Raw genomic sequence first — 23194 nt, forward strand, 5'->3', positions numbered from 1 at the left:
TGGCATTTAATATGTTTAATGAAACATAGACTCTTAAATAAATATTCTTTGATTTTCAAAGACAGAAAGACCTATAGTGAACTATATTTATACATTAGGCATTTTTTAAAAAGTGCATCAAAGTGCTTGTGAGTATTTGTTCTGTCTAGGTCATAAAGTCAAAAGAAAATATATCAAAAGATCAGACAAAAACACACAAAACCCCTGCACATTTGAACTGCTTAGCAAAGCTCAGATGATGAGCTTTTGGTTGCCTCACATAAACTCAAAATCATGACATATACCACAAGCCAAAAAACTAAATTTTGTCAAACAGCGTTTATATCATGGATGTTGCCTTTAAAGTGTTTCTGTTATGTGTGCTTCTATGCATATGATATACATCTCTTTGTAGACATCTTTTATCTCTCCTACTCACATCAATCTCTGTTTCATCTCCCAGGCCCTCTCACTGAACAAGTCCTTAGTTCTCCTAATAACTGAGCGTTCTGCTGAAAGCACTAAACAAAGTCTGGCCAGTTTTGGCTGGTTTCTGTCCAGATAGTTCTGTGTGTCTCTCTGCAGCTGGTCCAAGGCCTGCGGCCGGTTCTCGTCAAGCGACACATCAGAGCTCAGCATGGGGTTGAAGCGGAAGTAGACATCTGGGGCCAGCAGGTCATCTAAAAGGGTGTGAACCCCTTCAGTGTCAGTGGCACTGCAGATCAGATTGCTGATTTTGGCCCTCAGGCTCGTGGAGGTAGCAGGTCCCTTCTTAGCACTGTCATAGCGACCTGTGCCCAGGGACAGCACACATTGGAAGTCCTGGTTTGGCCACAGCAAATGGCTTTCATGGACAGCCACGGCACAGGGATTGTTCAGGGTGATTCCACCATCCTAATAAGACACAAATTAATCTATAAAGCCAAGAAATTAGCATTTTGTTCAAATCAAACCTGCACAAAAAAACCTTAAGAAAACAAAAGTCTGAATGATTAGAACTCCTTTAAAGTAAAACAAATACAATATCAACAGAAGTTCTTATATTTTTGATTTAAGAATTGTAGAAAAGTATTAAGGTGTGAGTGATAGGAAAGGGAGCGACTGGCATTTTTCTTTTTTCCTGAACGGAATGCGATATGTTGAATTTTTGTATGGAATTTGTATGCAACCAAAGACTGTATATAAAGGATGACCATAGTGTGTTGACATCACTGAAAAGCTCCTACAACGATGCTTTTATACTGTTTAACACTTGTTCGGAGCTTTTTTGCACATAAGGTCTTGTAAACCAACTCCATTAATGCTATTTCACTTACGTTCTTACACTGAAGATTGTTTATTCATTTGTTACAGCTATCAGACTGTTGCTCTGTACTGGCACATATCTTAAGCTGAGGTATCTGTTTTGCATTGGAAATGCAAAAAGCTGTTGTTGAGGCTTCAAGAGAGGACTTTATGGACAAATAGGTGATGCCTTGGTGGCTACCACATCTATTATGTGTGTGCCTGCATCATCACTGCAATTCACCAATTTTTGTGTTCACTTCATTGACTGTCATTAGAAAAAAGATTAATGGCTAACAATTGCCACTAGTTATTGGGGCGTTTTATTTATTAATGTTTTTTTTTCTTAAAGCAAAAAGTAAGGTTAACCTTCACCCCCTTCATAGTCCCTCAGTTAATCACATTTTTATTTCGCCTATTCCCATTTGAGACAAAACAAGGAAATGTCAACATTGGAAACTGTCATTAACAACCTGGTGAATGTCATTTTCTAAGGTAAACTCCTGGAAGTATCCTGGGGCGGCTGACGATGCCCTCACTGCCTGCCACATCTGGTAGCTTGAGCCTCCTGCGTAACGGCTGAGAGAACCTGGTTTGTGGTTATAGTTGCGGAAGACAAAAGCCTTAGGGCTGGTACCCCAGTTTACCACTGTGCTGACTGCAGAAACCTGAGCAGATACCAACAAAACCAATTGTAAAAGCTGTGCAAGCTCCAGTTTTTAAGCTGGAATCAAAACATGGAGTCTCACCACAGCGGGGTGCTCCAATACAGCAGCTTGGAAATCCTTTTATTGGTGTTCTGTGAAAGTGCAATATTCTTACCTTGGGACTGAAGAAATCTCTGGCTGTTTTAATAAGTACTCTATCACCTAGCTTCTCTCTAATGAGAATGAAAACAAGCAGTGTCTTATTAACTTGTAAAAAATTTACTCCTTTGAAGGACTGAAGCACATTTAATGTGTCTCTTATGTGCAAACCGGAGTATCGTCTCCCAGGTCTCAGTGTTATAGTAAGAATGGCTCCAGCCCATCTTCACAGTACCAACCAGCGGGTTTTGCCGGAATACTTCAGAACCAAACGACGATACATGTCAGCACACTCTTCTATAGAAAAACGGGCCAAACCCAACATGAAGGCTAGGACAGCACCTTCAACAAACAGATGCAGAGACATGCATTTTAAATAGAGTTGCAGATTCAGACAGGCATGCATTAAAATGTTAGTCTCAGTTTACTATATGTCACCTGTGCTCACTCCACAGATGTAGTCGAACAGCTGGTGAATCTTTTTGCCTGTTTGATCCTCCAACAGCTTTAATATCTGAAGAGGCACAACACCTCTGAAAAATACAAAGAAAAAGGAAAACATAAACCCCCAGAAATATGAACACATTAGCATAGTCATACACAGAACCAGTGGATACCATCAGGCACAGCTTAACCTTTATATACTGTTTGGCTCAAATTAAACCCATTTTGACATTTAACAAAAATGAAAAATATTTGTAGTTTGTACAGGTGCTTCAAATTTTTCTGCACAGAGGCTGTACCAGGTCAGATTTCACCTATGGTATATGTATTCAGATGGATTTTAGCCTAACTGACATGGATCAAATCAAAGAAAAGGGTGGTTTTGAATGATAGAGTTCAAGGAGGTACTTTACCACTTCACATACAAGGAATACCTGTGATCCACAGTCCAAAGATATACATCCTAGGTTAACTGGTAATTCTGAATTGACAATGAATGTTAGATAGTTAAGGTGCTTAATGTATACTAAACAAAATGAATGTGTAGTTAAAGTTGTTTTGAGTGCTTAATGATCTATTTTTTCTTACATTTACCTTGTTCCACCACCATCAATTGAGAGGACTCTTATGCCACGGCCTTTGACTGGATCCGCATATCCGATAAGAGCCAAAGTTTCTCTTAAGGCAGCCTGAAGTTCCTGGTTATGTTCATAGTTCTTCCGTTGTTTTAGCATTGAAACTGCAATTTTCTCCTGGAAACAAAATCATGTTTTAATTTAATGAGGTTAAAACAACTGTTAAATATAAGTATTTGTGTTTAATACTCAACAGACCTTCCAGATTAAGGCTTTGCATGACGGGTAGTGGATAAGGTGTTCATTGAGTGCTTCTACGCAGTCAGTCAGAGCTTCTGGAGTAGAAGCCAGTCTCAGGCTATCAGTGAACACACATGTCATTTCATCTGCTTGTTTCCTATTCAAGACAAGCTGACAAACAAGCAGAAGTTCATTTTTATGTATTTTAGCCTCTTAGCAATGAGAGCAGATTTTTATCTTACTTAGTTCATCGGGGCATTAACTGGGAATTAATGAAAATGTTACTTTAACTCACCTTTTTATTTAATACTGCCTGCGGGGCAGAGATGGCAGTTTTGGAGTTGCTTTTTCGATAAACACCCAGCAGTTCTGGAATGGTACTTGTGGGATTGCAGAGGTAATCCATAAAAGATACACTCTTCAGTCTCTTGGGGGACTTTTGGGATTCAGTGTCCTCATTCAATCCACTTTGACCCTTGAAATACTGATTGATGTGTTGGGATGTTTGAAAATAGTTCTCACTGATTTTAGTTGTATTACAGCTGCTGTGGAAACTGCCTGCAGCTCCTGGGGTGATAGATTCTTCTTGCTTCAGCTGTGAACTGGCACTGTGAGTTTGTGAGGTGGATTGTGTTAAAAGGTGTTTCTTGTAAGTCCAATCCTTCTCTACGAGAGGTTGTTCTTTCGTATTCTGAGCTTCATCAGTTACTTTGGCACCAAAGTATTTATTAATGTGCCTTGCAAAGTGAAGGTATCCTTCCTCCCAGGTACCGGAGTTACTGTTGGGTTCCAGTGCTGCCTTTACTTGAGACTGTTTACCTCTGATTTGTATTTTTCGTCTCTTCTCCCTTCTGTTTGTCTCTTTGGAAGGAGGCTCCAAATTCTCCCGTTTTTGAACTTTTGCCAAACCCTGAGAGAAAACTGTGTTAATGTGATGAGCAACATAATTGTAACCCTCACCAAATCTTGTCGTGAGAGAGCTGATGTGAAATAACTGCAGTCCAGATGTTTCTTGAGTTGAATGACTTGTTACAGAGTCCCACTGTTTGTCCTTACATTTCAAGGTCTGTGTTGTGTCTTTGCTTTCAGGTATATTTTCCTCTGTGGCTGCTTGCTGACTTTGACTAATCCTCTGTGACCTGCAAGCATACTCTGGAGTAGACATGACAACACTGGCATTTTCAGACAGACTTAAAACTTCTTTTCTTTTGAAATAAATGTTAATGTGTCTGGACAATTGATTAAATGATTGACCAAGACACCCTCCAACCGAACTTAAAAGAGAATTGTTCTGAGCCTCGTCAAAAATCCCAACTGGAGCTTTGGCTTTGAAGACATCCTTATTAGAAGATGAATAAAAACGCAGAGCCTGAGGATGTCTCGCCTTTTCTGTAAGGTCTCTAAGGAGACTATAAAAGGTAGAGCTTGTATCGCTGTGCTTTACTTTTTTAAAAGTGGCTTTTGTTGCAAACCTGGAAGGTTGAGGAGGTGACAGCTGTAAATATCTATGTAGGTCAAGGCAGAGTGGTGCTTTAGTCAGACCATGGTCCTTTCTGAGAAGGTTCATTGTGTATTTGTATTTGCTGTACAATTTCAATGTCCTGTTCACACAACATGAACACAATTTTGTGCTCAGGTAGCGACCCATGTTGTCTTGATGAGCAGCACTCAGTCAAAGCCTAAATATCACTCAGCACTGAGTCAGACTGCAGTGGCATATTCAGCAGGAATCTGGAAAAGTCAACAAAACATTTGAACAACAACTAAGTCAACTCTACACAATGATGATGCTCTGTGGCTGCAGGAGCGTGTTAGACAAAATGTTTACATGACACATGATTAGGGATGGGTACCGGTATCCGGTGCCATCATGGCACCGGTTCTGACATAAACGGTAGTAACCAGACCGAAAAGCAGCGCGCATTTCGGTGCTTTATTTCGGGGCTTTTTTTTCCTGAGCTGTGATACACTTTCTTCTTCCTTACATTTCTATTGGCGGTTGGCAAACAACTGAAAGCTGCATTACCGCCACCAACTGGTATGGAATGATACACTTTAGATTCTAGCCAATCATTTTACGTTTCGAGGACAGTAGGCGGGTCCAGGTGCGTACGTTCTTTTAGAGCAGAGCTACAGATTAAAAATGCCCAAGGCAAAGCGGTCAAAAGTCTGGCTGTACTTCACAGCAAAAGATGCAAACTCAGCAGCCTGCAACAAGTGCTTTAAGCTGATACTGTCAAAGGAGGTCACACTTTAAATCCGATGAACCTAGCCCTGCCAGTGTAGCAGAAATGATGATGGCAGCAGCAGCCGTTCTTCTCTGCGTGAGTAGCTTAATGTTGTTCGTGTGTAATTTACGTTGAGTAAGCTAACCGCGTTATTAAATTAATGCATTTAACGTGAACTAGCAAACACCATCATAGCTACATGCGGCTGTCTTCTTGTTTGATGGCAGATACTCCCTTCACCCTGGCCAAAAAGGCTAAAATGACCGAAGAAAAAGTGGAAAACAGCTAAACATGAGAGGTTTTTGGACAAAGTTTGTGTTTTTTCCATTGTTTAAGCACTGCTTCCAGCCCAGAGTGATACCATATATGCCCTATACCTGCAGAAAAGACTAACATTGTTATCTTTTTACAAAAAAACAGCTGAACATGAGAGGTTTTTGGACCAATTTTGTGTTTTCCATTCTTTAAGCACCGGTTTGGGCACCGTTTAAGCACCGGCACCGTTTCAAAAGTACCGGTTTGGCACCGGTATCGGATAAAACCTAAACGATACCCATCCCTACACATGATATTGACATGTTGAGCTTTAGTAGTCATACATGATCAGAAACTTTGCTAATTATAACTAAAAGAAGTGAAGCTCATGATAGTTTCATCATTTTTACTTGTAAATCTAATTATGGGAAAGTTGTGACTCAAAGATGAAATATTAATACTAGGGATAAAATTATTGCATTCATGTTTCCAAAGCTTGTCTGCGCTGATGACATGCACATAAACAACTATAAACAACTCTGACCGATCAAACTACAGGCATCATGTTTTACAATAGCCTGGTGCCTTTCTTTCCTTATGCTATCTCCACAAGAATGTAACATGAAACCTCCAAGCCAGAAAAAAGCGTGGCCTATAAATAACACACACACGGCTTTGCCTGTAGTTAATCTCTTATCCTTATTAATAATGGTGGAATGGTTAATACCGTGTAAAATGAAGTGCATGCACTGAGGTGGCTATACAAACTAAAAGGCAGACAGCTCGGGTATGCAATAATCAAACATCGACATAGGTTAAAGTCTTCCACTTAAGCAAGGAGAGGTCACGAATGACAGAAAATGTAACCTTGACAGAATATGTGTTGAAAGCGTACACACTAAAGCTTTACCTGAAACATAACACCAAGTTTTCCTGTCTTCACAATTCCTCTTCGTGCAGATGCCTGCTCTCTAAAATCCAGAACAGCAGTTTTGACAGACTGTCAAGAGTCGCTTTTTTTTTTTTTTTTTGGCTGTGTTTTGACACTTGATTCAATCCTTCCTACACGCAGGACTTTAATCTCATTTGCTGGGCTGGGCTGGGGGAGTGTATGGGGGGTGCGAACTGGCTTGGCCAGTGTTCAATAAGACACACAGGCTTAAGGTCATGTGTTGTCACTGCTGACAAGCACAAGTCTAAAATTAGGGATGGGGTGACAGCTTAAGGTCTCAGTGAACTCATGTTGGGTGCTTTAAACATCACCACACATCACACACACCAAACAGACAGAGCTGTGACTCATCACCGCAAACAGCACTCCAATTCTTAGAAGCTGTGCCCAAGCTGGAAGGTACATGTGATGCAAACAACTGGAAGTCTGCAGTTGTAAATGGATATTATGAAGTGTGCTCATGTTTTAAATTAGAGCCTGGATGTATGGGTTAAATGGGCCAATGTTATTCAGCAAAAACAATTAAATATGTGCTTATGTGACCTTGTGTCATGTTCCTTCTTTGCAGCTGTGCCCAAGGAGGCAGAAGCAAGTCCCCTACCTAGAGCGTTCGATCCCTGGCGTGTATGTCCAAGTATCCTTGGGCAAAATACTGAACCCCAAATTGCCCCCCAGTGGAGCACGAGTGTGTTTGTGAATTTTATGCAAATTGCTTAGGCATGTTTGAATGGGTGAATGAAGCTTGTAGCAAGAAAACAGTTCGAATGCTCAAATTGAGTAAGTAAGAAGAAAAAAGTGCCATACAAGTAAATTCCATTTGACATTTACACTGTAACCAACAGTGTTTTATAAACACCTTTGTCCTATAGCAGGATCTCATGTAATCTTTAACCAGCACGTGCTGTTCTACACGGCTGTTTATTTTTGGTGAAACATAAGAGGAGGGGCTCACGTGTTTCTCTCCAGCACACAGACACTGACGTTACTTTCAAAACAATAGTCACAAAAAAGAAATAAATAATCAGAGAGCTTCAGCAGTTTTGATTTTTTTTTGTTGTTAAACAAATCCACTAAATTTGACATTTCTGCTCGTATTTGTTCTTCTGGCTATGATCTGATCAGTTTGCTAAAATTCAGCACAATTTCTAAAGAACAATTTCACTCTCGCAGACTTACAATGACATCTAGTGGCAGATTCTTGACAGTTTGGTTCTTAATCGGCTTTGAATGAACTGCTGTGCATGACAGGAAATTGATCATATTCCGCTTCAGTGACTTTGAGTCTTATCTCTGCACGGTGTATATGATGAATACATGACAGTCCTTTACAGAACACACAATCCTTTCTGTCAAGAATGATTCTTTCTATGTACAGCGAAGCTTTTTTCTTTTTTAAAAATCTGTTTCCATAGCCACTATCTTCGGTCTGACTGCCACCTCCCCAGTGATTTTGTTAGAAGCAACATTGGACCAATCTGCTGATACGAATACACACCAGAGGAAGAATAAAAATCATGACAAAATGCTGTTATCAGTCAAAAACAGATTTTCAAACTGTATTTAATGAAACCTGTACATTCAGAAATATTTCTTTGAATACATTCATCTTCAGCTCTATTTTACAGTTGTAATTTTATCTCTGCATCATTGTTGTTATTTTAAATTACTTTAGGTGAACTACATAACCAACATAACCATTTTTTACAGGCTTATCCACATGATATTTATGCAGTTCTTCATATATTTACAGTACTTATAAAACAGTGCTGGAGCGTCAGGGTATTTTCTTTTCACAGCGTCCTGTGGTGCACTCCTCTCCACGTCCGGTCCACTTTAAGCGGTTCCTGGCAAAGATGTCATAGGATTTGACCATCAATGGTCTCATGGGTGACCACATCATAAAGCGACCCAACCAGCCGAGGCCTACGGCGCTATACATGACTGCAAATGCTGGGACTCCGCTGTGAACCTGGTAACACACAGCATGAAGGTGCATAATACAACACTTAGGTTGAACTGCATATTGTGAGGTTCATTAAAATCTTGGTTAAATAATCACCTTGTCTTTCTTATCAATCACGTGCATTTCCTTCATGGCCATCTCATAGGTGATATCCTTGTATTTTGTTCCATCATAACCTGGCAGAGCGATATCAATGAAATGTACTTTCTCAGGCCGGTTTCTCTGCAGAAACTGGAGGAAACGGATCTCAGTCACACATATAGGACAAAGCCCATCATACAGAACCTGGAAAAGAGTGGAGAACAGACATTTACATGAGGAATTGTCTGATATTTTATCCCTAATTTTCTAAAATTCAGTTAAACTTGAAGGATATCAATCCTGTTGGGAGGCATAAACCCTTGTGGATTCATTTGACCTGCTTTGGTGCAAATGAAAGTACAACAGTTGCATTGGAGAAGCAGCAAAATGGTGAGACCGTTGCTCTCCCCATATCGATATAATGATATTTCTCTTTCCTTTTTGCTAGTTTCCTCGTCTCTACTGGTAGCGTTAGATGGTACTTGCAGCCCATTCAGGTTGCACAGGTAGTTCCATATACTAACATGCCATCACAAGATGGTTTACAGTCTCGGTTTCAGCACAGGAGAGTGGAGGGCATATAGGAGAAAGGCTGTTACACAAGAAGAGCTGGACAGGGTTGCATAAGGGCAGCACTAACTGCGCCTTTGTTCGAGGAGGAACAGAGCCCTTGAGAATGACCTACTTGTGCCAGCTTTTGATCAAACTGTAAGAAGAATCAGTCTCCACATGCATGACATGAGGGCCTGACCTTGCAGCTCAACTGAGTTTACCAAAGAAAAGCAGGACTGGCAGGTCCACCGCTGGACCCCATTCTCTTCACAAATAAATGCAGGTTCACACTGAAAACATGTGACTGACATGAGAAATCATAATCTTTTTTTCAAAAAGACATGTTAACCTTGATGAGATTACCTCATTAATAGTCATTACATCAAAGACCCTGAATAATTTGAATTTAGTCCAGGAAAACTTCCATCAACTAAAAATTGAGTTGCGTATTGCCACAGCGTGGTCTTAAGTTTCGGTTTTGTTTTTAAAGCCCTGTCAGATTATTATTTTATTATTATCATAATCATGTATTATTCTCAGAGACGAATCCCCCCTTCACATCGGAATTATTTGCGATAATTAAGGATATAGCTTGACCTCTACCGGATATGATAGCACTGATAATTTGATTCATGTTTGAGATTTTAAAAACCAAAATGTTCAAGACACATTAAAATATAACAACGTTCAAAGTGCAACTTTCATTTTGCTGAGCTGGCACAGATACTACCACACAGTGAGGACAAGGTCAAAAATGAGTCTTACATTTGAAGTTTTACACACGTAAAATAAGCTTTTTAAAATCGTAAGCCTGGTTTTATATCATTTTACATTATACTGCCAAATTTCAACCAGTAACGCGGAATCATTTACTTTACAGGCTTTACGTATTAACCAGTATATTATCCTAAAGACGGTTTACCCATTTTACACATGTTTAGCAGAAACAGAGAGACAGTGGGAGCAACTCACCTTGACACCAGCAGACTCAGAACTGAAGGTGCGATGCTGATGTTTGCAGAGCACAGATGTTACTCTTGAATTTACACAACTGGGCAATCTGGCTAAACCTGAAGTCAAACATGTTCTCACTTTTGAAAACATCTGAAGCTACAAATGGCTACACAGCTCTAACTAGCACTGGAATCAACCTGACTTTTCCCCAGCTAACAACCAGATTATACAAGCGTTTGAATAACTCTTGAATAACTTCTTCTTCCCCCTTTGAGGCAATCTAGGGTTTGTTTTATTATCGCCATCTAGTGGACCGTATATGAACCTGGACATTTCCATGTTCCCCGACTTACGTCTACAAACAGAAATGCTGAGTATTTATTTACATTTCCACATTCCATGTTTTTGTACGTTTAGTTTTCAGTTTGATTTTTTATTTTATTTTTACACACATCTAATCAGCCAATTGAACAGGCTTTAGAACTGGGAAAAAAAGAGACTTTGCAGGTATCCAGATGGCTGGTCTGAAACTGCTTGGCAGGGTTTTAATAGTTTTGCAATTTTCATTAGTTTTTATTTTTATTTAGTTTTGACTTCAGATTTTCAATTTTATATCAGTTTTAATTAGTTTTTACCAATTGTTTGCTAGTTTAGTTTAGTTTTTATTTTTTTGGCAATCCTTAGTTTCAGTTTAGTTTTGATTAGTTTCAGTTATAGTTTTAGTTGTGTTTGCAATAATTAAGTGTAACAAAATCCCAGTTTCATCATATCAGTCATTCTCTTCTGCTTATCCTTGGGTATGTTGCTCTTCCAGCTACCATACCCTGCACCGGTCGCCTGTCTGTCGCAGGGCTAACACGCAGAGACAGACAACTCACATTCCCACCTATGGGTTCTTTAAATAAATAAATAAATAAATAAATAAAAGGCAGATGAACAACCATTGATACCAGGCAACTATAAAATGTATATCTTGGCCCCAATGAGACTATTAACTCTTGAGCACCGGGTGTTCGTAATTTTGGTTCAAGTGAATTGATAAACTTTTTGAAAGCAATTGACTCACACAGTTATGTAGATATCCCCGTCCTGTTGTCTCGGGATGCATCACGCTGCTTTGCCTGAGGTTAGCTTCTGTTTTCTGGGGATGAGGGTTGAGTGTGCTCCCTTACCTTCTCAAGGTAAGCTAGGTTAGCCTTCTTGTGTGAGCTTTTCAAGTGCACTTTAAGGTTTGTGGGATTTTTTTCCCTTTAGAAATGTCCCTCATAATTTGTCTCTTTCCACTACAAGACACTTGCTTTATCCAAAACACAGTCATATTCAAAGTAATCCCAAATTGGACTCTTTCTCCCGACTTTTCCTGACATGATTCTGCGCGAGGACGGAGCAGCGACACAGACGACTCGACTAACGTACTTGCCACCTGCTGGCATAATTAGACAGCAAGAAAAAAATCTGTAAACTAAACTTCATTTTCACCCTTGACTCTTGTATGACACGCACACATCAACGAAAACTAAACACATTTTTGCTATAAATTCAGTTAATTTTAGTTAGTTTTGTGAACACTCATTCCAGTTTTAGTTAGTTTTCCTTTTTTTGTTTTTGTTTTTATTTCCGTTAACGAAGATGTTTTTTCACTTCTAGTTTTCGTTATTTCGTTAGTTTTCGTTAACGATAATAACCTTGCTGCTTGGATCACACAACCATAAAGAGAATGGTCAAAAAAAAAGAGAAATATCCAGTGAGCACCAGTTTTCCGAGTGAAAACTTGATTGATGAAGTTGATGCCAGAGCTGCTTTGAGCCAAAATGAAGCATTTCAAATAACGACTGATTACAACCAAGGCATGGAGAAGAGCATGTCTAAATGCTCAACAAGTTAAAGATGGAAGCAGATGGGTTAGAGCTGCAGATGACCACACCAGGTGCCAGTTGTGAAAGATAAGGACAGGAAAGGGATGCTACAGTTTGAACATCTTTACCAAACTTGACACACTTTGAGACCTTTAGTACCAACTGACCAAACTGGTTTCTCTCGCACACTGTCCAGATCTTAAGCCAACAGAGCGTATTTGGGATGCGGTAGAACCGGAGATTCACATCATGCTTGTGCAACATCATATCTGCTGCAACTGTGTGATGCTAACATACTTTTATACACTAAAATCTCAGAGGAATGTTTCCAGCACCTTTGTATGATCTATGCACGCAGTTCTGAAAGAAAAAAGTGGTCCAACTCAGGCGTACCTAATGAAGTGGCTAGTGAGGATATGTCAGCTGTTTAATTTCCTTAAATTCTAATCTATAAATTATTATCCTCTCAGTTGAATTTTATGTAGTGTTTGTTGTATTTCTTTCAAAACATGCAGTTTGCAGTCTCAATAGCTGATTAATAAGGAGGCTGAATTGGAGCACATTATCGCTCAGCGTCTACATATCTTTAAATAACTCATGAAAGAAAAAACAGAGCTCACAGCACCTCTAAAAGATACACCAATAATCCATACCGGATTAATTTGCTAATTTCGATACTGAAAGCTGGAAATTTGAATAGAATACAAAGGTTGCGAGATTAGTTATTAGAAGCAAATACATATTTGAACAGAGCTGAATTTTTTTTCTGTACAGATCTAATTTGTCTGTGCGTGTAAAATATTGTGAGATCTGCAGTAGGGCCAAAAATTATTCCATAACAAGCCTTAAGTACATATAATATAATATAATATAATATAATATAATATAATATAATATAATATATATATATATATATATATACAGTGTTGGGGAGTAACGGAATACATGTACCGCCGTTACGTATTTAAAATACAAAATATGAGTAACTGTATTCCGTTACAGTTACCGTTTAAAAAGGTGGTATTTAGAATACAGTTACTTTGTTGAAATAAATGGATTACATGGCGGTACTTCCCTGTTTCATATTGTGGCGGGTCAGGACTGTTTGGGTTTTGTTTGACAGCTACGTTCTGTTGTTCCAGGCGGCAGCGTTACGGTTGCCATGGTTACAGGGTGACGCTCTGCGTGTTTCCTGGGTGAGAGAGGCCTTTTTTGTTGTTGTTGTGCTAAGCTAATAGGCAGAATGCTACAGGCATAGCTCTAAAGAATGTAGCATCATAGGCAGTGTAGTCCGTGCTGCAGGGAGAATGGACTGCCATTCCCGTTATGTGTCTGTGAGCGAGGGAGGGAGAAAAAGGAAAAGTATGAGTTGTCATCGAGCAAAAACGGGAGCTGGAAGCATGTAAATATAATAATAACCACTGCAGCCAAGAAGAGTGCCTGACGAGCCCAGTTGTAAGTAAGCTATTAAGACTCGACTGTACGCTGTGTTCGTGTTTTCCTCTGAAACAATAAGTTCCGTTGGAGCAGCCTTTCAACGCCTCTCTCTGTCTCTCACAAGCAGAGTTGACCCAGACAACAAAGTAAAGCTAGTTTTCAGCTACGAGGCGGTATTAGCCAGAGGTCCCTTTACTACGGTTCGGAGTCGCGGACCTTCAGTAATAGTAATAAATCACAGCAATAGTACATTCCCGTAGTTGTAAAAAGCGTGATAATATGTTAAGTAATCCAAAGTATTCAGAATACGTTACTCTCATTTTATGAAGCATAAAAACTAGGGATTATGTGCTAAGCTGAAAGAATTTCCAGTGACTACATCAATTTAAACAACTCATCATTTTAAGAAAATAAAAAGAGACCAATTATTTCCAGCATTCACATTCAGCAACCACATGGCCCAACACTGCTGACATTGAATTTGTAGCCAGCACTCTGTTTTTCACAACATGTACAAAACACAGTTTTTAAGTTAATTAATTTTTACTTAATCAAAGCGTATGGACAAACCCTAAAATTAAGAAAGCCTTCCTAATATTGTATAAGTCCCTCCCACATGTACTGTAAAAACAGCTCTGGTGATCTAGTTAGATTGGCACGAAGTTCCAAGCATTTTTTTTTCAGTTGGCCTGCTGAGGGAGACCCCTGCCATCGGGGGGTGCCATTGTATTGGGGGCATGCTCTTGGTAGCTAGTATATGCCAAAAGTGACATCAAAACATAAATCCCTACGGTGGCCCTGAGAGGCCAAACAGACTGCAACTTCAGAAAACACTTGCAAAAAGAAAAATGCTGCAAAAAGGAAAACGCTGCAAAAAGAAAAATGCTGCGAAAAGGAAAACGCTGCAAAAGAATAATGCTGCAAAAAGAAAAATGCTGCAAAAAGAAAAATGCTGCAAAAGCACACACAACACAACGGAAATGTTTCTGGGGAGACAATAACCGGACGGACCAGTTGCACGAACCAAAACATGCTAACAAGTGCACTGGGAATGGGAGACACTTCAAAGAAGTGGAAGCGGAGCGGCCAAAGAGTAAACTTTCAAAAGTAAGTTCTGAATATTATGTCACTTATTTATGTGCAAATGTTTAATAATGAAGAACATTAAAACATTACTGTTGGCCACATGCCGGCAAAGTTATGTGACATTAGCGATGTTTGTACTTTCAGCGTTTACTTTGTTTTAAAGCCTTTACTTTAAAATATACGCCGTTAGATAGTCGACCTTAATCTTACAGAGAATGTGATGATTTTGTGGATAATTAAAGTCAGTCATATATCCACAAACACAACAAGCTGTAAGTCAGTGATGCTGCTCGGTTTGCAGTCCTGAATATCACGGCACCAGCAGGATTCACTGCACTGTTAATGTTAGCTATGTTATATTGCTGCCTCTGTTCGGTGGTGTCGAGCCAAATGGACTTTAACGTGTGTTTGAACGAGCTGACGGTTCACTCGTTAAGCTGAAAGAAAGATGCTTTAATCACAGGAGTCACACATGTGTCCACTGTACTATCTGGGAACTCTTCTTGTTTAGCACTCGTAATAACACAAACACTAAATCCTCCTTCTCTTGTGCTGTTTTGTAGCAGTGTATACACCTGAGACTGTCACCTGTCTGTCCTGCACTCTCTCTCTGTTTCTTTCTCTCTGATTGTGGAATAAAAGTATGAACATTTATTTATAAGTTACACTTGTGTTTGAATCCTGCAGCTTATCACACATTTGATTTCCATGTGTCACAACTGCAAGTGTCCAGAGTGAGGACAAAGTGAGGGACCCACTGCTGCACATCATCTGTGAGGCTTTGCACCCCCGATGATCCACCAGGACAAACTCAGCAGTGTGTGAGGAAGAGGAGGAGGAAGAGCTAGCAGCAGCTGACAGATGGAGAGAATAGACAGACTGTTCCCTGTTTGTGAAGGACTGCTAGAAAAGTTTAGAATAACTAATTGTCTGTCCTCAATCAGTCTTATTAGGTAATGTTCAAATAATTTGATCATTCCAGTGTTTTCAGTGTGGGAGAAAGTACTCAGGGCCTTCAAGTTACACACTATGAAAGGCAGCAACAAGTTTAATGTTCAGAAACCTAAAGTATGTATCAGCAGCAGAATGGATCTAAAAATAAATGTTTGTTTCAGTTCTATGAACACATATATAAGCATTGAGCCAAATTTAGTAATGCCAACATATTAAAAGAACAATATTTGTCTCTTATATATAATACATCTATATATACACTGCCACAGATACTTGTCTTTAAGTGAAGATTTAAGGTGATAGGAAATATGAATAAATGCAACTTGAATCTTTACTGAAGCTCAGTGTTTAGCACAGAGTTCATGTTCACTGCTGTAATAACTAATAATGATTAATATAATATTGGCCATATTATATTTACATTACGCCTTATAAAAGGCGTTTGATACGATTGATCATTCTATATTAATGAATAAACTAGAGAGATATGGCATAAGAGGGTTAGCATACAAGTGGATGAAAAGTTACCTGGATGACAGATATCAATATGTCGAATTCAATAATGTAAAATCTAAGCAGTTGAAGGTAACTTGTGGTGTTCCTCAGGGCTCTGTGCTGGGCCCTAAATTATTTATATTATACATAAATGACATATGTAGCATTTCCAAACTGTTAAAATGTGTATTGTTTGCTGATGATACCACTCTGTATTGCTCAGGTAAAAACCTAGAACAGCTTCTGACTACAGCGGAAAAGGAGTTAAATATATTAAAAAACTGGTTTGATGTAAATAAGTTATCATTAAATATAAAGAAAACAAAATTGATTATTTTTGGCACTAGACAAATGAAAAATGTATCTAAAATCAGGGTTAATGGAATTGAAATTGAAAGAGTGTACGAAAATAAATTTCTTGGAGTGATAATTGATGATAAGCTGAGTTGGAAGTCTCATATAAACCATGTGAAAACAAAAATGTCAAAAACCATTGCTATTCTCTATAAAACAAAGCATGTCCTGAACAAAAAATCATTATAGACACTCTATTGTACTCTGTTGCTTCCATATATGACTTACTGTCTGGAGATATGGGGTAATGCATATAAAACGAACACTCTTCCTATTTTCAAGTTGCAAAAAAGAGCTATAAGAATTATAAACCAATCAAACTATATAGAACCAACTAACATTTTGTTTATTAATCTGAATACCCTGAAATTTTATGATTTAGTTGAATATAAAATGGCACAGATAATGTATAAAGCACAAAATAACTTGCTTTGCCCCAGTACTCAGAAGCTGTTCAAAGTCAGAGAGAGTCAATATGACTTAAGGGGAACAGATTTCTTTAAAAAAAACAAGATAAGGACAAATATAAAGCAGAGATGTGTTTCTGTTAGAGGAGTTAACCTGTGGAATAGTTATGACAGTGATTTAAAAAGGTGTAGTTCATTTTCCTTGTTTAAAAATATGTTTAAAAATAGAGTATTAGAAAAATATATATATCAAGAATGAAAAGAGCAGAAAAAAAACAAAAACAAAAAACAAAAAAACCTCTTGATTCTTTTGCTTTGATGTAGTTACTTACTAAGGTGGAAAGTTTTCTGTTTTTTTGTTTTTTCTTGTTTGTTTGTTTGTTTGTTTTGTTTTTGCTTTGTTTGCCTTCTCTCACCCCAACCGGTCGCAGCAGATGGCCGCCCCTCCCTGAGCCTGGTTCTGCCGGAGGTTTCTTCCTGTTAAAAGGGAGTTTTTCCTTCCCACTGTCGCCAAAGTGCTTGCTCATAGGGGGTCATATGATTGTTGGGCTTTTCTCTGTATCTATGAAGCGCCTTGAGGCGACATTTGTTGTGATTTGGCGCTATATAAATGAAATTGAATTGAATTGAATTGAATTTTATTATTTGCTTCGAGCCCTGTGTACAGGAGCTGCATGCTAAAAGATCTTTTGTTAAAAGGGTTGGCGTAATAAGCAAATGCTTCAGCCAATACCTTTTGATTAGCCTTGTCTCATGCTTTCTTGCTTTGTGGTAAATCTTTGTTCTGTCTTCACTGAGATATTTGAATGCTAATCAATAAAAACATATCACTCACCTGTGGCTACAAAAGGCTGGAGGTCCTTCACTCAGTGGCTGCTGCTTAGGACTGAACATGCAGTTTGCCCTTCGTGCCTCCCTCTTCGATCTTTGTTGAACTTGTTCATATTGCTGAACTTTGTCAAACCTTGGTGCATGCTTGAACTTAGCCTGATTAGAGTTTTGAGCTGCTAGCTGGCTGTGAGTAGAATTTTGTGATGCTGGCTTGCCTTAGTTAACCCTTAGCTTTTATTTTGTGTGTGGCCAGCTTGCCTTAGTTAACCTTTAGCTTTTACTCTTGACTGTTCTTTCTTTATGTAATAATTGTTTGCCCAGTGGTCTGTTGAACAGCCCTGTCGGTTTTCTGTTTAAAGTTTGTAATTAAAACCTTTTTCTTTACTCAAAAAAAAAAGAAAAAAAAAAAAAGATGACTTTAGTCTCATGAACAACATTAGCTAATTGTTATTTACTAGCTAATCTTAAATGACTGTTAAGTACAGAAATGAAGCCCAACAATCATGTTTTACAGTCCTGTGGTCTCAGCCCCAGATACCTATCAAATCACACAAAGCTCATGTAGAAACAAATGTACAAAATATGTTCTCCTTCATTTCTGTCAAACAAAGCTGTATGAAATGTTTCCAGCTGTTAGTATCATGGTTGCTAGGCAACCTGGGCAGCGCAACGGAGGCTAGACCGTCCCATCTCACAAGCCTACGAGCCTCGCACTTCCAGCCTCACCGGTCTTTGAGTACGTGGCCCTTGAGGACCGTTAAGGCTGCGTACTTTAAGGCTGCAGTCCCTGAATTGGGATACAGCCATACATATATGTTTTGGTTCGTGCAACTGGTCCGTCCGGTTATTGTCTCCCCAGAAACATTTCCGTTGTCTTTTTTCCTATTTCCGTTGTGCTTTGTGTGCTTTTGCAGCATTTTTCTTTTTGCAGCGTTTTTCTTTTTGCAGCATTTTTCTTTTTGCAAGTGTTTTTCTTTTTGCAGCATTTTTCTTTTTGCAGCATTTTTCTTTTTGCAAGTGTTTTTCTTTTGCAGCATTTTTCTTTTTGCAAGTGTTTTTCTTTTTGCAGCATTTTTCTTTTTGCAAGTGTTTTCTGAAGTTGCAGTCCGTTTGGCCTCTCAGGGCCACCGTAAATCCCAGCTTTAAAGGTTTCCCAAAAGAGCATGGAGCACAAACAAGATTATCATTAATCAATGAATCACTCAGTGATTAAACATTGTGGCTGATCAGTATTTATCAACGACTATATTTTAGTCATTTTGACCAACCCACCTGCAGTGCACAAACACATAGGAGTAGGCAAACACTGCTACATGAGTTCAAAGGGCCTCGGCAGTAAAACCAATGTATGTCTATGAAAGGGTCGTATGTTAAAAGAAACATATTTTAGCAGTTGAATTACACTTTCTACGAGCATTTATTGTCATGAATATCTAGTGCTGGGCTATTGCTCTATTTTGTATGGCCACTCTCATATTTTGCCTGACAGCACACGTGATGAGATCAAAGAGCTTCCAGCAGAGTGAACTCTGTCCCAGTGCAAGACTGTGTCACATGGACTGAGTTCATAGGCTTTGCGATACAGTTTCAAGGACTGGGCAGAGGTGAGGTCTTGTGAAACTTATAATGGATGCAAAATATGTGAATCTAACTCTTTCTTTGAAAAGTTGCACTTGTTTATTTTCTGTTCACTTATTTTTGCTGTTTCCACTTTCTAGCCGGAGAATTGAACATGCCCCCCGCAGCAGCAACCAATCTAGGCTACACCCCACCAGACGGAGGCTGGGGCTGGGCTGTCGTCTTCGGCGCTTTCATCTCCATAGGATTCTCGTATGCCTTTCCCAAGTCCCTCACCATCTATTTCAAGGAGATTCAGGAATATTTTTCAGTTTCCTACAGTGAGATTGCCTGGGTGTCCTCAGTCATGCTTGCTTCTATGTATGCAGGAGGTTAGTGGCCGTCATACTTCAAGTATTGACAAATGTATTAAAATAAAATTGGCACATTCCCAAGCAGCGTATCCCATGACGGGATTTGTCAAGCAAATTCTGTCCCTCAGAACGTTGCCAAAAATGTAAGATATTTCTCTCCTGTGTGCAGGCCCTGTCAGCAGTATACTGGTCAATCGCTATGGCAGCAGACCTGTGGTTATAGTTGGCGGGGTCATGGTTTGCACTGGCATGGCTCTTGCTTCTTTTGGAACTAATATAATACATCTGTACCTCTGTGTTGGAGTAATTGGAGGTAAATTATGTTTCCTTTTTTTGTTAACAGTCAGATAGGCTAGTCCAACAATTAAAAAAACTACCCTTTAAAACGATTCACTTTCTTACAGTGCACATGTTCAATTCAGTTTTGTGTTATTTTTCTGGTATAGCTGTTGCTGTCCTTTATAATGTTTGCTTTATGATACCTGGTTGTAACTGGACTGCACTGAAGGAAGGAGTGGTTGTGTTGTAACGCTCATTCAGTTTTTTACTAATAGGATCAATCCACAGGGATTGTTTATGTCCCAGTGTAAAGCAAGAGTTGGTCGTTCAGTGCAGCGAGTACAATGACCCTTATGATATAATATAAGTTATAATCCCCTCTTACAACATCAAAGCAATGTTTAGACTTGGGTAAAACCTGTTTTGTTTTCTTAATGTCCTGTTAATTCAAGTGCATTTAGAACATCCACACATGCACTTGTTTTTTTTGTTTTTTTTCACACATGCACTTGTGCAGGCAAGACCACATGATCATTTTACTAACTGAGAGCAAATAAACCTCTCAGACTTTAAACCTAATCTTTAATCTAGTAGCGCTGCACCAGTCAGAGAAGTACAGAAAAGAAATGCCCAAACCATGTGACTAGTTATACATTTTTTTCTTCTGTAAACAAATCATCACCGATATAAAACTAATGTCACAGATAATAATAAGAGGTGCATTCAACTGCCTAAAAGTACTTTTTTAACTGATACTTTAGGCACTTTATTCAAAATATTCTAAAGGGAATAATTCATAAATTACTGTGTGTAATTTTAACCTTATTTTTAACAGGTTTTGGTCTTGCCTTCAACTTGCAGCCCTCCCTGACGATCATAGGCACTTACTTCCACGTCAAAAGGCCCATTGCCAATGGACTCGCTATGACTGGAAGTCCGGTTATTCTCTCCACTCTGGCTCCTCTCAATCAGTTTCTGTTTGATTCCTTTGGTTGGAGGGGGAGCTTCCTCATCCTGGGATCCATTGTTTTGAACTGCTGTGTAGCTGGTGCTTTGATGAGACCAGTCAACAAAAGCATACAACAGAAAACAATAGATGAGTCATCAAAGTGTGAAAGTGAAGCTGAGGAACACGCTGCTGCTGAAGACACTAGTACCCATGCCGATAACCTTCAGACTGAAGATCAAAGTGAGAGCAAGGGTCACAGCTTTGTGCAGAAATTCATAGATGTCTCACTTTTCAGACACAGGGGCTTCCTCATTTATCTAATTGGTAATGTGGTCATGTTTTTTGCCTTTTTTGCACCTGTGGTTTTCATGGCTCCATATGCCAAACATCAAGGGATTGATGAATATTCAGCAGCTTTCTTGCTCTCCATTTTTGCTCTGGCGGACATGTTCATTAGACCGACAACTGGCTTAGTTGGCAACACCAAGTGGATTAGGCCAAGAATACAGTATTTTTTCAGTTTTGCTGTTACATACAATGGCGTATGTCACCTAATGTGCCCTCTGGCATCTGGCTATACAGGGCTACTTGTATATGCTGTCTTCTTTGGTTTGGCATTTGGGATGGTTTCTGCACTCCTTTTTGAAGTTCTAATGGACCTTGTTGGAGCTCCTCGTTTCTCCACTGCTGTTGGACTTGTCACCATTATTGATTGTGGGCCAGTGCTTCTGGGACCTCCAATGGCAGGTTTGTGGTGTTTTTTTTTCTCTTTTTTTCATTGAATTGTGATTTTGATTATACACATAAGCAAAGTATAGAAATTTCCAAGATGGAGTTACTAACAGATTATGTGTGTTCTCTTTCAGGTGCTTTGGTTGATTATTTTGGTGATTACAAATACATATATTATGCATGCGGTGTATTCATGGTGGTTTCTGGCATATTTTTCTTCGTTATGCATTACTACAACTATAAAAAACTGGATGAGGAGCACAGGAAGAGCAAAGCAATGGAGACAAGGAATTCTGACGAGGCAGTACAACTAAAAATGAACCAGGCTGATAGTACGATGAATGAAACAGATGAATGAACTTGCTGACCATGACTTTATTTCAGTGGATGCATACAAAATGACATTGCAAAGGCTTTTTATGCAGTATGTAACTGTATATTGTGCCTTAAATAACATAGTTAGAGTAGTTAGACTTTTACATATTTGCAGATTCACATTTGTTATTTTGTAAATGCTAATATTATGTATATTATCATTATTACAGTGTGTGACATATGTAACTCTCACGGATTTGTTAATAAATCACCAGGAACTACCTCTGTTACTCCTTATACCCCTTATAATGCAATCCTTGTGGCTTTATAAACTTAAGCAGTTCATTTGGTTTCTTCATCAATTAAATAATAATAAATCTTCTGACTCTTATTTCTGAATAATGTAAGAAAAGAATTCCAAACCCACATGCACTCACAGTTTAGTAACTGTGTTACTTATTACCACTAGATGGCACTGAACCCTATCACATGAAAACTGAGGCCACACACATCTTTTCCATTAAACTTCAATTAAACAGCAGGCATCCTCATGCCTCGGGCTCAGTTCTCTACAGCATCGCTTTCCATAATCTGGGTCATGACCCCCGGCCCAATGGGAAGATAGCTATTTTGAATAGTTTACAACATTTGTAACAGTAAAAACAAAATTTAGGTGTCTGTTGTGAAGACTGCAGTTTCTGACTTAAATAGCTTCCCTGAAATCCTTCTCACTCTAAAAAGGCGAAAGGAAAATTCATTCTTTATGTTCTAGTCTACAGTAAAACACATTTTGAGTGTCATGGGGATCTGTAAAAGTTGTTTCACTGCAGCATAGCTTCAGTGAAGTCATAAAAATTCAGTATGAAGTTATGGAAATATTTGAGAATTAACTTTTAAATAAGTGTGGTGAACCCAATGTGCATTTAATAAGATTGGATTTGCAGGTGTGGCTGAGGAAATGAAACGCTTTACTTATCCTCACAGACATGAAAAAAATGTATTGTGCATATAACACATTTAAGCTGTAGGTCAGACCTTTAGATATGTGAATGTGAATCTGCAATGAACATATACATTGCTGTCATATGGACAATCAAGACAGGTCAGCCCGTTTCTCCATAGGTCAACCTTTCTCTGCACACACATCATGATTTTAAACCCTTAGAATTCACCCTCAAGCACTAATGCAATACAAGATTCATGTGCAAGCCATAAAAAACGAACAATGCTATTATTACAGATGTATGCTTAAATG

At 38.9% G+C, this 23194-nt stretch overlaps 2 protein-coding genes and 1 pseudogene across 3 annotated transcripts; 1 reads left to right on the forward strand and 2 right to left on the reverse strand.

Moving 5' to 3' along the window:
- On the reverse strand, window positions 1-6904 carry LOC146494444 (calcium-independent phospholipase A2-gamma-like; annotated as a pseudogene). The gene is made up of 9 exons (XR_014871456.1): window positions 6722-6904; window positions 3624-5059; window positions 3347-3499; window positions 3108-3265; window positions 2508-2602; window positions 2241-2411; window positions 2086-2143; window positions 1737-1931; window positions 1-873 (listed from the first exon to the last, which is right to left on the reverse strand). The product of XR_014871456.1 is annotated as a calcium-independent phospholipase A2-gamma-like (transcript).
- Window positions 6905-8307: 1403 nt separating this feature from the next.
- On the reverse strand, window positions 8308-10578 carry LOC146494445 (uncharacterized). The gene is made up of 3 exons (XM_085145373.1): window positions 10332-10578; window positions 8823-9011; window positions 8308-8732 (listed from the first exon to the last, which is right to left on the reverse strand). Exons 1-3 carry the CDS (start codon window positions 10461-10463, stop codon window positions 8538-8540), a joined length of 516 nt encoding a protein of 171 aa, XP_085001499.1. The 5' UTR covers window positions 10464-10578; the 3' UTR covers window positions 8308-8537.
- Window positions 10579-18495: 7917 nt separating this feature from the next.
- Window positions 18496-22320, forward strand: slc16a7 (solute carrier family 16 member 7). The gene is made up of 5 exons (XM_085147030.1): window positions 18496-19337; window positions 19452-19682; window positions 19834-19977; window positions 20779-21639; window positions 21759-22320. The coding sequence occupies exons 2-5, from the start codon at window positions 19466-19468 to the stop codon at window positions 21980-21982; spliced, it is 1446 nt and encodes a 481-aa protein (XP_085003156.1). The 5' UTR covers window positions 18496-19337; window positions 19452-19465; the 3' UTR covers window positions 21983-22320.
- Window positions 22321-23194: the final 874 nt, after the last annotated feature.

Source organism: Neolamprologus multifasciatus, chromosome 20 (assembly GCF_963576455.1).
Source record: "Neolamprologus multifasciatus chromosome 20, fNeoMul1.2, whole genome shotgun sequence".
NCBI classification, from domain to species: domain Eukaryota; kingdom Metazoa; phylum Chordata; class Actinopteri; order Cichliformes; family Cichlidae; genus Neolamprologus; species Neolamprologus multifasciatus.

What these genes read in the sequence shown, in the direction of transcription:
- LOC146494445 (XM_085145373.1), bottom strand. Translation starts at nt 10,463, where the DNA reads ATGTTTTCAAAAGTGAGAACATGTTTGACTTCAGGTTTAGCCAGATTG. An exon ending in CTGAGTCTGCTGGTGTCAAG is followed by an intron (nt 9,012 to 10,331) that starts GTGAGTTGCTCC and finishes ACTCTTTTCCAG; the next exon opens with GTTCTGTATGATGGGCTTTG. An exon ending in TGATTGATAAGAAAGACAAG is followed by an intron (nt 8,733 to 8,822) that starts GTGATTATTTAA and finishes GTGTGTTACCAG; the next exon opens with GTTCACAGCGGAGTCCCAGC.
- slc16a7 (XM_085147030.1), top strand. Translation starts at nt 19,466, where the DNA reads ATGCCCCCCGCAGCAGCAACCAATCTAGGCTACACCCCACCAGACGGA. An exon ending in CTGTGTTGGAGTAATTGGAG is followed by an intron (nt 19,978 to 20,778) that starts GTAAATTATGTT and finishes TATTTTTAACAG; the next exon opens with GTTTTGGTCTTGCCTTCAAC. An exon ending in TCTGGGACCTCCAATGGCAG is followed by an intron (nt 21,640 to 21,758) that starts GTTTGTGGTGTT and finishes GTTCTCTTTCAG; the next exon opens with GTGCTTTGGTTGATTATTTT.